This window comes from Panthera uncia, assembly GCF_023721935.1.
Source record: "Panthera uncia isolate 11264 chromosome E2 unlocalized genomic scaffold, Puncia_PCG_1.0 HiC_scaffold_20, whole genome shotgun sequence".
Lineage (NCBI taxonomy): Eukaryota > Metazoa > Chordata > Mammalia > Carnivora > Felidae > Panthera > Panthera uncia.
In genome coordinates this window covers 23,728,574-23,742,435 of record NW_026057589.1, presented here as the reverse complement: position 1 = coordinate 23,742,435, position 13,862 = coordinate 23,728,574, and the positions used below count along the sequence as shown (strand labels likewise).

The 13,862-nt window shown below is 51.4% G+C and overlaps 1 protein-coding gene across 4 annotated transcripts in view; it reads left to right on the top strand.

Annotated features, from left to right (window-relative positions):
- The window catches only part of FBXO31 (F-box protein 31), a 48,667-nt gene that overhangs the window by 6,319 nt on the left and 28,486 nt on the right, over window positions 1-13,862 (top strand). For 3 of the 4 annotated variants that reach the window (XM_049622635.1, XM_049622634.1, XM_049622633.1), the window contains exons 1-2: window positions 75-455; window positions 12,917-12,988. In XM_049622635.1, coding sequence (XP_049478592.1) covers window positions 107-455; window positions 12,917-12,988 — 421 coding nt within the window. In that variant the 5' untranslated portion in view covers window positions 75-106. Of the gene's footprint in view, window positions 1-74; window positions 456-12,916; window positions 12,989-13,862 lie in introns of those variants that run through there. The other variant, XM_049622636.1, reaches the window with a different exon arrangement.

The window sequence follows — 13,862 nt, the reverse complement described above, 5'->3', positions numbered from 1 at the left end:
TCCTCCTCGGGGGCCGTGTCGGGCTCGTTGTCGGGGGCCGTGGTCGGCTCCCCGCCCGCGCGCGCGCTCGGTCGGGGGCGCCGCCGCGGCCGTCCCTCGCGCCGGCATGGCGGTGTGCGCTCGCCTCTGCGGCGTGGGCCCGTCGCGGGGATGCCGGCGACGCCAGCAGCGCCGGGGCCCGGCTGAGACCGCGGCGGCCGACAGCGAGCCGGACACGGACCCCGAGGAGGAGCGCATCGAGGCGGGCGCGGCGGCGCTGGCCGGGGCGGGGGGCGGCCGGGGCGCGGGCCCCTCGTCGCCCCCGCGCTGCTCTCTGCTGGAGCTGCCGCCGGAGCTGCTGGTGGAGATCTTCGCCTCGCTGCCCGGCACCGACCTGCCCAGCCTGGCCCAGGTCTGCACCAAGTTCCGGCGCATCCTGCACACCGACACCATCTGGAGAAGGCGCTGCCGGGAGGGTGAGCGCGCCGGGGGCGGGGGTCCTGGCGGGCGGGGTTCCCCCCGGGGGAGGGTCCCGGCCGGGCGGGGGGCGGTGACTCCGGGGCTGTCTCCCACACTGCCGGGGCGCGGAGTCTGGGAGAGGTGGAGTCCCCGCAGGGCCGCGGAGCCGCGCTCTACCCGCCTTGGGGGCCTTGAGCGGGGGTGGAGGGTCCCCCGGCCTCAGGGACAGGACGGTTGACTGTGCTGGGGTTGGGGCTGGGTTCAGGCCAGGGAGTAAGCTGACGCATGTGGGCATCGGCCTCGGTCCCCAGGCCTCGGGGGGCGGAGCTGAGCAGAGCGAAGGGGGTGAAGGCGAACGGTTGGGGAAGCAGCCCGAGCCGGGGAGTGTGGAGGGTCTCCTTAGGGGCGGGTCTGTGGAGGGGCAGGTGGAGCGAGGGTTGAGTTCCCTCTCTTGGATGCTGGTGGCAGTAATGACGGTGGCGAATAGTTAGTTTTGTAACAAATCCCAGGAGGAAGGGTTTACTTAATCCAGAGTTCCAGAGTCTCTGGACAACGTTTGAACGTTGACAAATGCCAGGTGTTCAGTGAGGTGTCATGTTTTGGTAAGAAGGATAGGTGAGAAAAAAATCCAGACAATGCTGAATGGCAGAAGGAAGAAATTAAAGATCATCAGAGATCCCTGCCATCAAAGATAACCCATTCTTACAATTTTGGAAAACGTCTCTCCGTATGCACATGTAGAGTCCTGTACACATTTTTACTTAGATGGGATCGTACCATGTATATTCTTCTAGAGACAGTTTACTATAGAAAAAGCTTCGTGGTATGTCTCTGCGTGCATGTGCCACAGACTAGTTAGTCCCTTACCGGTCGACTTCTGAGTTTGCAGTTTTTCCTGGTCATAAACAGTGCTTGTCAGGGCTGCTTTTAAGCAGATACTGTAGCAATTTATATGTCCATGTGTCTTTTAGGACGTCTGCGATTGTCTTGTTAGGGTGCACGTCCTCGCAGCACGTTTGTGGGTAGTGGAGTGCACACACTGATGGCACATAGACACCCACTGCCCAGCCGTTGGAATTTGCACCCCCTCCCACCCCAGAGGGTGCCTGAGAAGACCGCTTTCCCCGGATTCCACCCCCACCCCTCCCCCCAACAAGGGGGTCAGTCAGTCATATCTCTGCGGTAATGTTCAGTGGTCAGGGCTCTGGATTTTTACTCAGCGGTTCAGGCTCTATTTATATGCCGTGAGATCTTGGACACGCTGCTTCGCCTTCCCAGGTATTTGGGAAATGCTGCTCCCTTAGGGTCACGTTGAGGGTTAAATGAGATGATGCATGTGAAACTCTCACCCCCTAAATGGTAATGTTCTATTATGGGGCCTCTTGGCCATTGTATTTCATGTCTTGTGATTCCTTATTTGTGTGTTTTTGTTTTGGTCTCTTAAGACAGTCTATTTTTGTAAGAACAAATTTGTAAGAATTCTCCAAGTATTAGCAGTATTCACCTTTTGTCTTGTATGTGGCAAGTGCATTTCCTTTGACATTTTAAAGTAGAGGCAAAGAAAGTTCCCCTTTCTCTTTCTCTCTGAACTCTGTCTTTTCATTTGTTTTGCTTTTTGTTCACCTGTAAGACCCAGATTGGTCACAGGTGTTCCATTGTGCTTTGAGAAGTTTGTCCATCCGTCAGCCAAACCAGTGTGGTGCTTTCCGATGGGTTTGTCTCTGGGGAATTGTAATGTGGCTAGCTCAACTCTAGAAACAGAGAGTAGCGAAGACTTTTGTGTAATCAAAAACTCAAAGGTATGCCACAGAGTAAAACTCACTGGGGATAGAGTTCAGGGTGGATTGTAGAGTCGCTAATGGAAATATAGGAAGTCCTGATGCGGTTGTAGAAGGTAGTTGGGACAGAGAGAGGACTATGCAGTCCCTCCCTGCTGGGGCGCTTCTCAGTTCAGCTTTCCTGGGACAGCAGACCATGTGGTAGAAGGAAGGCTAACTGGGAAAGTTCTCATTTTGAGAAATTAAAAAAAAAAAAAAAAAAAAAGATAAAAATGGTAAAACAGGGGGTGCCCGGGTGGCTCAGTCGGTTGAGCGTCCGACTTCGGCTCAGGTCATGATCTCACAGTCTGTGGGTTCAAGCCCCGCATCGGGCTCTGTGCTGACAGCTCAGAGCCTGGAGCCTGCTTCGGATTCTGTGTCTCCCTCTCCCTCTCCCCTTCCCCTGCTCACGCTCTGTCTCTCTCTCTCTCAAAAAAAAAAATAAATAAATAAAATGGAAAAACAGGTATATTCCTAGTCACCCCCAATAAGTGTTAATTCTTTTGTTATATTTGTTTTTGATTCCTCTACCTTTGTAATTTTTTTTTTTGATTGTTTAAATGTTTATTTATTTAGTTATTTTGAGAGAGAGCAGAGGAGGGGCAGATAGAGAGGGAGACAGAATCCCAAGCAGCCTCCGTACCATCAGCACAGAGCCAGACGCGGGGCTTGATCTCAGGAACTGTGAGATCATGACCTGAGCCAAAACCACGAGTCAGATGATCAACCCAAGGGATTGAACCACCCAGGCACCTCTTGACCTTTTTTTTAACAGAAAACATCTCAGCTGATACTCACAGTCCTCCCTTCTGGTCAACACTGCCCTTTGCTACTCCAAGAAGCAGCCACTGTCATAGGCTTAATTTACATCTGTATATAGCGTATGCTAGGACATTGTCCCCAAATGTAACATTTGTGGTGGTTTAGTTTTTAGAAATATATCATCTGTGAGTATCGTACATCTGCTTTTTTTCCCCTTGTGAACTTCTGTTTTTAAGTTCTGTCCATGTGAATACATTTAATTTTGGTTCACTCTTTTTAAATGCTGTGTGGTGGTTCATCATTTGGAGAGACCACACTTTGTTGCTTCTCTTATTTTTATTTCTTTCTTTTATTACATATAGCATACAGTGAACAATACGTTTCCTTGAATGCAGATAACATACACGCAGAAGTAGTGTTGCTGGGGCAGTGGGCTGTGCGATTTGCACTTTTGCTAGGTACTGCCCAGTTATTTCTGGGCTTGATTTAGCTGCTTTCACACCTGTCACTAGAGCATGAACAGGTTAAGTCACAAAAGATGAAATACAAATGTTCATTATGCATCATTACAAAGTTGCAGTCATTTCTGGCCCAGCTATTGTAAGTTATCCCATTTAATCCAGTATCTGCCAAATTCTTTCTAATCTGAAAGATCCATGTTTTAAAAGTTTATTTATTTATTTTGAGACAGAGCGTGTGAGCTGGTGAGGGGCAAAGAGACAGAGAGAGAGAGAGAGAGAGAGAGAGAGAGAGAGAGAGGAGAGAATCCCAAACAGGCTCTGCACGGTCAGTGCAGAGCCCCTGTGGGGCTCAGTCTCGCGACTGTAAGATCATGACCTGAGCCAAGATCAGAAGTTGGGTGCGTAACTAACTGAGCCACCCAGGCACCCCTGAACAATGCATTTTTATTTATTTTAATTTGCATGTGCCTGATAACTAGTAAGGATGCACATTTAAAAAAATAATCATTGGCAGTTTGGATTTCTCTTGTTTGCCTATCCTTTTTGCCCATTTTCTCCCCTATTATTTTCTTACTATTTTGTGGGTTTAATTTATTTCACCTGGATCGATTTCTGTTTACTATATTGTAAAACATTTTCGTGTAGTCTATAGTCATTTGCAATTTAACTTCATTTATAATGACTTTTGTGAAAGTTACATGTTAATCAAATTCATGAATTTTGGGTTTAAGTAATGATTTTCATCTCAAGGTTATGAAGATGGTTGGCAGCTGGGTCTTTGATTTCAGTAGTTCATTCTGGTAGCTTGAATTGCAAGCTCATTTATGTCAAACATTGGACTGTTGGCAATCCTATATGGTATATCTAGATGTGTCATAGCGTTAGTCTAATTGTGTTTGAAATACATATACACGTATACGAATAGTCATGTATGAGACAGGCCTGATTTCACTTCTCTTAATTCCCAAAGTTCTTCTTTCCTGAACTAGACATTTGGTTAAGGTGAGTGTTCATAAGGCCAAAGTGCCAGGTCTATTTAGGTAAAAACCAAAGTACTCCCAGCCTTGGTGATCAGGAGGCTGGATCTCAGGCTGGCTGAGAAGGTGAGTTGTCCTTGCCCCCTCAGGTTTCGTGAATGGAACCTCCAGGTCTGGTCCAGCCCTGACAGGAGTATAATGGTGCCTCCATTTTTTAGTGTCTTGGGTGGGTGAGACTAATTAGTGACTTTGCATGTTTACATGTTTGCTTTCTATCTTTTGATTGGATTTTCCAGAACAGAAAACAACCCACAAAAATGGGAGTGGGAAAGAGGATACCATACACCTGTGTTTTCTTGCTTTACAGGATTTAGGGCCATGAGTGACTTTCAGGGTGCAGACAATGCCTGCATGTTTAAAATGATAGGATGATTTTGCAAGGGGGGAGGGTCGGGGGGTAGCACTGGGAACTGAAAACGAGGTAGCTCTCTATAATGTTTGGTGAGACGTTCACAATTTCCAGTGTCCTAGCAATAAATCAGTTATTTGTATAGAACTTTGGCTTTTCTAGTCTGCTGCTTATTGGAGCCGTTGGATCAAATATTTTCTAGTGGTATTTCTCTGGGCAGGTGAAAGAAGGTTGTTGGGAGAAGCCAAGTCTGAGCTCCTAATTTTGGGGTCCGCACATAACAACTGGCTGGCTTACAGGAACGGGATCAAACCAAGCCTGGCCTCCAGGGCGGGTGCAGACCAGGGCCAGGGTAAACACTTTTTGATGCATCATCACTCCTTAGGCTGCAGGCCTCCTGCAGTAACTTACGTGTGGGGCTATAAATAAGTCATCACTTCTCGGAGTTCTGAGGGCAAAGCCAAGTGCGTTATTTTGCCTTTGACCCTGACGAGGCTTTTCTTGGTTAATACTTCACCATTTAGTTGGTGAATTTAGAGGTCCACATTCACACCCTAGTTCTTAATCACAATAATCAAATAACAAAAGACAAATTTAGAATGCGTGTGTTTTTCCCCTCCCACACTGAGCTGTAAATATTCAGACATAAGGATTTCATTTCATTCAGCTCAGTACCTGCTGGTGTCAGGTTTTGAATTTAAGATATATATATTATATGTATATGTATAATTTGCCCATTTCTTCCCTTGATGGTAAGTTTTTTTGACACACAGAATGATGTTTGGGTAATATTTTGATCTGTGGTAAGTCTAAAGTGGGTTTAGATTCTGTCATGATTAGAAATAATCCGTTTCCAATAATGTATGATCTTTTTGACAGAAATGGGAAATTAAAAACCAATATTTAATTCTGGTTTTGCAATCAGAAGAAAATGCTATTTCTGTCCTATCTGATATGCTGATGGAAAATAGGAGCAACGTGGCTTTTGTTAAATACGGTTAAAATTGGAAGGTCATCTTAGGAAGAGGTGAAATGGGCAAGCTGTACATTATAAGGCTGGCTTCAGGGATATTTTATGATTACTTGTAAAGCAGATCCTAGCCCACTAGTTTTGGTGGTGGGATGGGCAGGTCAGTGAACTGTTCCCGTAATAGAAACGCACGGGAGGCCAGCCCCCCTCCGGTACATGCAGCAGGATTTCACAATTTGAGGGAAAACCTTTATCTTTTCTTCCTGCTTTACCAATTGAAAGGACTATAGTCCTCTGTGTTTTTGCAAGTTGAATCTCATATGGTGCTTTACAGAGAAACCTTTGCCTTCTAGTTAGCAAAGCAGAAAAGGGTATAGGACAGTGGTGCATCATAGGGGAACATTTTTTTAGACTTCGTCTTTTTGACCTTAAAAAAGTAAGCTAGAGGGGCGCCTGGGTGGCTCAGTCGGTTAAGCGGCCGACTTCGGCTCAGGTCATGATCTCACAGTCCGTGAGTTCGAGCCCCACGTCGGGCTCTGTGCTGACAGCTCAGAACCTGCAGCCTGTTTCAGATTCTGTGTCTCCCTCTCTCTGACCCTCCCCTGTTCATGCCCTGTCTCTCCCTGTCTCAAAAATAAATAAAAATGTTAAAAAAAAAATTTAAAAAGTAAGTTAGAAAGTGAACCTCGTACCCACAAAGCATCGAATAAAGATGTCCCCCGACCGTATTTAATTGGATGGACACTGTTACCTTGCCAAAAAGAATCGATTGGTTCTTAGAAGTCCAGGCACTGCCATTTTTACTGTTGCCCTGTGTTTATAAAATGAGTGTGTAACACGTGTGAGGCTCTGACTTTGTCTTTCTGGCTGGAAAGGGCTTGCAAACACAAGGGTGTCTTTGGGACTTTGCAGAGGAACAAGCGTCCTCTGCAAAGAAGGCCCTTTCCCCAAGGCTGGCGGGGTTTGGAACTCATGAGTCAGCGTCCTCTGCCAGCGACACCATCACTGTCCATGGAGAGGCTCGGGAACCTGAGCTGGCCAGGCCTGTGTGTGGAGCGTTAGTGGAGGGGCAGGGACGTGTCAGAAACACTAGACAAGGTCCGGGGAGGGGTGGCAGTGACTGCCCCGTCAGGCTCATGGGCTTCTCTCCTGGTCTCATCTGTGGGCGGCGGGGCAGGGAGTGTGGGTGTCTGAGGGTGACAGATGGGCATTCCCAGGAGTGGGTGTCACTTGGCCAGCAGGTGGGTGCCTGTCGTGGGAGGCGGACTGGGGTCAGAGTCCTTAGCCCGTTGGCACTGAGATCGCTTACCTTTACATGGACTGAACTCGTTGAGAACAAGTCACATGAGTCATAGGCGGTGTCAGCCGTCCTGGGGAGGTGTTTGTTTAAGTGTCCCAAATAGTCCAGGTGTTGAATAAGAGACACCTGTGGGCTGTGTCCATGTTTTGGGTTTTACAGTCTTACCATCCTAAGATGAGCTGGCTGCAGAGTTTTTCCAGATCTGCTACATTATTAAAAAGACAGAGAGAGAGAGAGAGAGAGAGAGAGAGAGAAAGGCATTTCATGCAGTTACAGTAATAGCTAAGCGAAGCAGGGCACTGGAGAACACATGGGTTTCAGGTCAGTGGTCTGTCGTTGGAGAGGTGGTCCTGGATACTGGCACAGAGCAGCGGTGTCGGGAAACCCGGGGACTGGGTGCCCAACTCCCCTGTCCTGCCTGGTGGAGATCCCCCTCCCACCAGCCCCAGCCCCCAACTTCGTTTTTAGCCTCAAGTCAAACTTGGAGCCATACTTTATTAAGGAGGGTATTTCGCTCCTAGTTTAGTGCACACAAAAATCAGTCTTACCAATCAAGCCATCTTAGAGTTTTATTTAGAGAACCCTGCAGCGTGCAGCAGGTAGGAAGGACATGAGCAGCCTCTGGTCCACCTTCCGGCCCTTCTCCCTGCTCGTGCAGTGACATGTCTGGTCACACGGTCCTTTCCTCCTGCCTCTGCCTTACCTGGTGGTGCAGCGGCCTCCCTGGAGCCCCCGCCTGCATTTCCAGGCACATCTCTGCTGGCGCCCCCACGGGTTAATGGTTCTCTGTGGAGGCTCTGTCCTTGCTGCTTTTCTACCTAGAATCTTCCATGCCTTTTTTTTTTTTTTTTTTTTTTTTTTTTTTTGGTGCTGCCTGTGGCCTCCCATCACGGCTGCCATCCACCTCCCTCCAGGGCTGGGGGACAACTTCCCTTTCCAGATTTGTCTTGTGTGCCCATCGGCTCGCTGCGGTAGCGTCTGAGTGCGGTGCTGTCACAGCGTGAACGGGGAGGAGGAGGCTGGGTCCCTCCGTGGCCGCCTCTGGCACTGATGTGGCACACGGAAGAATGGCGTTCCCGTTCCTTTTTTTTTTTTTTTTTTTAATTTTTTTTTTTTAATGTTTATTTATTTTTGAGACAGAGAGAGACAGAGCATGAACAGGGGAGGGGCAGAGAGAAAGGGAGACACAGAATCTGAAACAGGCTCCAGGCTCTGAGCTGTCAGCACAGAGCCTGACACGGGGCTCGAACTCACGGACCGTGAGATCATGACCTGAGCCGAAGTCGGACGCTTAACCGACCAAGCCACCCAGGCGCCCCGGCGTTCCCGTTCTTGGTCCCCTTCTGCTCTGATGTGTGTGCTTATCTGTCATGGCTGGCACAGGGACTGTGTCTGTTAATCTCCACCTTCCCTTCCAGGGAATGGGCCTCTCAAGAAGCAGAAGTGTGTCTGCTGGTTTCTGCAGGGGTGAGGGAGAGAGAGAACGCTTCTAGCCCACTCTCTCCCACCCATAGAGACTGACCAGAGTGCCGTGTGGATGGGGAGTTTTTGGGAAACCCCATCATACGGCCCGGAGCTCGTTGGACAGGGAATGCGTGGTGAGCACTTGGCAGCCCCTGGCAGTTAGGTCACAAGAGGCTGCCGCTTGTGTTGGCTTGACTTGGGCCAAATCACTGGGCTGTTTTTTCTCTCGGGCAAAACATTTTTCAAATAGCTTTTTGGTAAAAAAAAAAAAAAAAAATTTATGTTTATTTTATTTTTGAGAGAGAGAGAGAGTGTGGGAGGGGCAGAGAGAGGGGGAGACACAGAATCCGAAGCAGGCTCCAGGCTCCGAGCTGTCAGCACAGAGTCTGACGCGGGGCTCAAACCCACGAACTGTGAGATCACGTCCTGAGCCGACGTCGGACGCTCAACCGATGGAGCCCCCCAGGCGCTGTGGAAATTTTCCAGTTGGAATACTTGAAGTGGCAGTTTCCTTTTTTTTACTGTGGTGAATGTACACATGCAACAAAAACTTCCACTTGGGCTGTTTGTAAATGCACAGGTCTGTGGCACTGAGCACTTTCACATCATCGTGCAGCCATCGCCCCCGTCCGTCTCCAGGACTTTCCCTTCTTGCTCAGCTGTGCCTCTGTCCCCATCACTAGCTCCCCATTTCCTCCCCCAGCCCCGGCAGCCAGCATTCTTCTGTCTGTCTCTCTGAATCTCACTACCCCAGGGAATCCTGCAGTATTTGTTTTCTGGGGACCAGCTTGTGTCACTGAGCATAAGGTCCCCAAGGTTTATCCATGTTATAGCAGGTGGCAGGGTTTACTTCCTTTCTAAGGCTGAATGATATCCCGTTGTGTGGATGGCCCACTTACCTGCCTTCTGGATATTGTGAGTAGTGCTGCTGGGAGCGTGGGTGCAGGGGCCCCTCCTTCAGCTCTTTTGGGGATGTATCCCAGATGGAGAATGAGAGCAGGTCATACGGTAATTCTGTGTGCCCGTACTTTTCCACATTTTATAAATTTCCTCAAGCCCAGCTCACCCGTTTTTCTCCCCCTCCCAACCTCTTTTTTTTTAAATTTAATTTTTATTTTTTATTTTGTGGCCATCATTGGAGTAGGCACTCTCCAAAAAAGAGTCTCTTCAGCTATTTTATATAATAGATAAGCAGGGAGACCTTTTTTGTAAAAAAGTTTTTCGTTTAAGTCATCTCTATACCCAACGTGGGGCTTGAACTCACGACCCCGAGATCAAGAGTCGCATGCTTCACCAACTGAGCCGGCCGGATGCCCCAGCCAGGAGACTTGAATCGCCCGCCTTCCACCCCAAATCCAGTACTTGAGAAGCAGCCGGAGGCATCCTGGTTTGCTGTGCTAGCTTTCAGTCATCTGGGACAGGGTCTGTGCCAAAGGATAGAGGTCACACGTGGTAGTTTTTCTAGAAGCAAGGGTACATGGTGCTGGCCAGTCTGCAGGCCCTAAAGGTATTTTATTTTATTTTATTTTTTTTAAATTTATTTTTGAGAGACAGAGCACAAGTGGGGGAGGGGCAGAGACAGAAAGAGACACAGAATCAGCCGCAGACTCCAGGCTCTGAGCTGTCAGCACAGAGCCCGACGTGGGGCTTGAACCCACTCGAACCGTGAGATCACGACCTGAGCCAAAGTCAGATGCCCAACCGACTGAGCCACCCAGGCGCCCCCCCCAAAGCTATTTTAAGGGCAGTTTCCCCTCATGACTTTTGGAAGGTTTCTGGAACAATCAGAGGATGTGGCGTTGTTCTTATTCCCTATTCAAGAGAAAGATTTTCCATCAGGTGGAAAATAAACATTTCTCCGAGGGACAGTTAGGTCAGAATGGCATTATTCTGCCTTGGTGGATTTGTTAGGGCCTTTAGGGAACATTAAGAAAACCCCGCCAAGGATTGCTGTATTTATTAGCACGGCACCCTAATTTTGCTTTTCTTCTGATTGCTGGTGGGGTTTTTGTGGACACTTACTGCTCGTGCAGCTTCATAGCCCATGCGATGCCAGCCAGCAGTGCTGTGCCCTCACGCAGCGCACAGAAAGCTGGTGATGTGGCCGTTGTGGCTGCAGCCCTTGGAGCCATTCGGGAGGTTGGCTCCTGTCGCGACGGAGTGTGGGTTGGACTCTGACGCAAAAGCCATGTCAAGTCACCAGCCTTCGGCGACCTGGGCCCAGGGAGCAGCATCAGTGCCTCACGGAGGCCTGGCCGTTGACTTCCCGCTCTCACATCTGTGCCCTGTATCTGACTCTTGGCACCGAGGGTGCCAGTGCGCATATTATACAAGCGTGCGGTTCACGGAGGACCATCGCCACCCCCGCCCCCTGCAGTCATACCACTTGGCCAAGGAGGCGGTAAGAGACTCCTCATTGTCCGTCACTGCACGCACTGGTGGCCTGCTGAAACCGGGAAGGAGCTGTCCTTTCAAAACCACACAGCAAACAAAGCGAAGCAGCAATCTTGTGCGGTGGCAACTTTGAAGTGCATGGTTTGCACAAGAGAAAGCCAGTGTGTCTGGAGAGCCAGACACAGTAGTGACCGCCGACCGGTGGCTCTCGGGAGGAGCCGCTGGGCTGCAGTGGGCATCACAGAGCGGACAGGAAGTGGTGAAGGCCGCGTATGTGGAGCAGAGCCCTTCTCAGTGACTGTGGGGTAGACTGGCTGCTTCAGTTTGTTCTGCCGCCCGGGTGGCCTGTGCGGGTGTGGACGAGCCGTGCTGTCTCAGGTTCCATGCAGGTGTGGCTGAGTCCGTGCCCCAGGCTCACGGAGGGCTCCCAGGCCCTCAGCCTCCAGTCCTCGCTCTCCAGCCAGCAGGATACCCTGCATGCTTTGTGCTTTTTTTGCTTGATAACGAGCAAGGCTGTGATTTTTGTCTTAGTCTTCAGTGTCGCGTCTGTTCGTCAGCAGAGGAGGTAGGGAGAAGCAGGGTCCCGGGCAGGCCTGAGCCGCCAGCCCCCAGGTAGCTTCTCCGTGCTGCGTGCATCTCGAGCTTTACTTTGGGTACCGTTGAAGCGCTACCGGCTCACAGAGGCATTTGGGCCAGTATCATCCATTCTGTTGAAAAGGCCAGACCGGACCTCTGGAGGATCGGGGCCGGGGGTGGGGGGCAGCACGTTGCCACTGCCGGTCCCACTGTGTCGATCCACGTTCCAGACGGCCTGCTGAGATGCCAGCCTTGCCCAGCCTTGATGCGCCTTCCTGTGCCGGGGGCACGGTCCCAGAGGCGGCCGTGCCGTGAAGCCCCAGCCGGACGCTTGCACCGAGTGTGAGCACGGGGAGAGTCCTGTGGTGATGCGTGAGGGCCTGGGCGGGGGGCCACTCTTGCCACCCTGAGGCGCCCCGTCCGGGCTGCAGTTCCCGGTCCCGCAGCGCGAGCTCTGCTCCGCTGTGCCAGCCTCAGGCCTCTCTGCGCGTGTTTCCTCCGCACTGATGTGGACGGGGTAGTGGCAGCAGCAGTCTCGGGCCTGCCGGCAGGGTCGGCCACACTGACGCCTGGCCCGAGCAACGGTTGGTACCGGGCAGGTGTGGTTATTGTTAGCTTGGCCAGTGGGCGGGTCTGGATCCGCGGTGATTGGCTCAGGTCCGTGCTTTCCTTTCAAAGCCCTGCTGGGACCCGGTCACCTGAGGTTTCAGCTGGGAAGTGCTGGGGCGTGACTTGGAAAAGTGGGGCTGTGGTGGGGCGGGGCGGGGAAAGGGAGAAGGAAGCAGGAGGGTTCCAAGGATCCCTGTCACTGGCTGGGGTCTAGGTGGCCTGGTGCCAAAGGGACACGCGTGTGCAGCTCTTCCTTCCAGGATCTCGCCCGGGACTCTGATCACAGGCCTGTGGCTTTGTTTAATAGAACCAGCAGCGTGGCGAGCCACAGCAGGGGTTCAGGGGGCCTTGGTGGAACCCTGACACCAAGGACCATCTCATTTCCTGGGAACGTGTTGTTTCCCGACCACTGAGCTTGTGCCGCACCCCGTCACGAGCTGGGCGTTGTCCGATTTTGGGTTTGTGCCCTGAGGCTTCTGGAGCTCATCGGAGTGGACAGTGCAGATTGTCCTTTCGTCAGGTGTGGTCTGAACCCAGGATAAAGGCTTCACTGGTGAGTGCGGGTGCTGTGTGCCGAAGTCCCACAAAACCTCCCCAGCAAGGGACAGACACACACTTGGAAGACGGGGCCAAGGTTTCAGCGCACCTCCCCATACTCCGACCCCCGCCCTCCATCCATCCGTTTCTGTCGTTTCATGATTTCTTGACCATGATCTCCAGCAAATGTTTCTTTTTGCAGAGTATGGCGTTTGCGAGAACCTGCGGAAGCTGGACATCACGGGCGTGTCTTGTAGAGACGTCTATGCCAAGCGTAAGTTAACCTGTTGCCACCCACTGTCACCTTTGTTCCAGAGCCAGACTCAGAGTGAGCACCCATGATAGGAACACGAAGAATTTGACCCACAGCCCATGGGGCCCTTCTCAGACGCCTCCTCAGGGTTGTAGCTGGCGTGGTCGTGCTAAAACCAAGGGGCTCTTTTCTCTGTTTCTGGGCGTCTCACCCTTACTTTTCAGCCCGTCAAGGAGAATGGTGTCTTTTATTAGGTGTCAAGGGCCGTTGGCTCTGAGAAACGTGGCTGCCCTGGAAACTCTGGGTGTTTCCAGAAGTGTCCCTTCCTCTGGATCCTGGGCCCGCAGCCTGAGGGGACAGGTGGACAGCAGCTCCATGGTGACGTGTGGCCGCTCCCGCAGGCTCCCTCGGCCGGTGGGCCTGGGCCGCCTTGGAGCGCACCGTCCTCCAGCCCCACCCAGGCTCCCCCTTCTCGGGCTCCTTCTGCCTTGCAGTCTCCTGTCGCCATGATGAGCCCCCCGGACCCCCCCATTTCTTGTTCTCTGCTCCCTTGCTTTCCAGAGTCATCAGTGACACTCCCCATCTGTGTGTTCACAGTCCCCCCAGCCCCAATACCTTTCCTCGGGCCTCTTGGTGTGCGAAGGCCTGTGTTCACACCGTCACGGCCCGGGAGCCGCGGATCAGCACCGACTCGCAGAGGGCAGCCCGCAGGTCCACTGCCCGGCCACCGCCTGGAGCTGGGGATCGGAGAGCGCAGGGACGATGGTGACCCAGTTCTCTTTGGCCTAAAGTTGACTTGTTGACTGCTCTGAAAAAGACCTTAAGTTTTCATCTCTAACCATCTTGGTAGATTTGGGTTTTCCTTCTTTTGAAATGTTCTCCATTGAAAGCACGG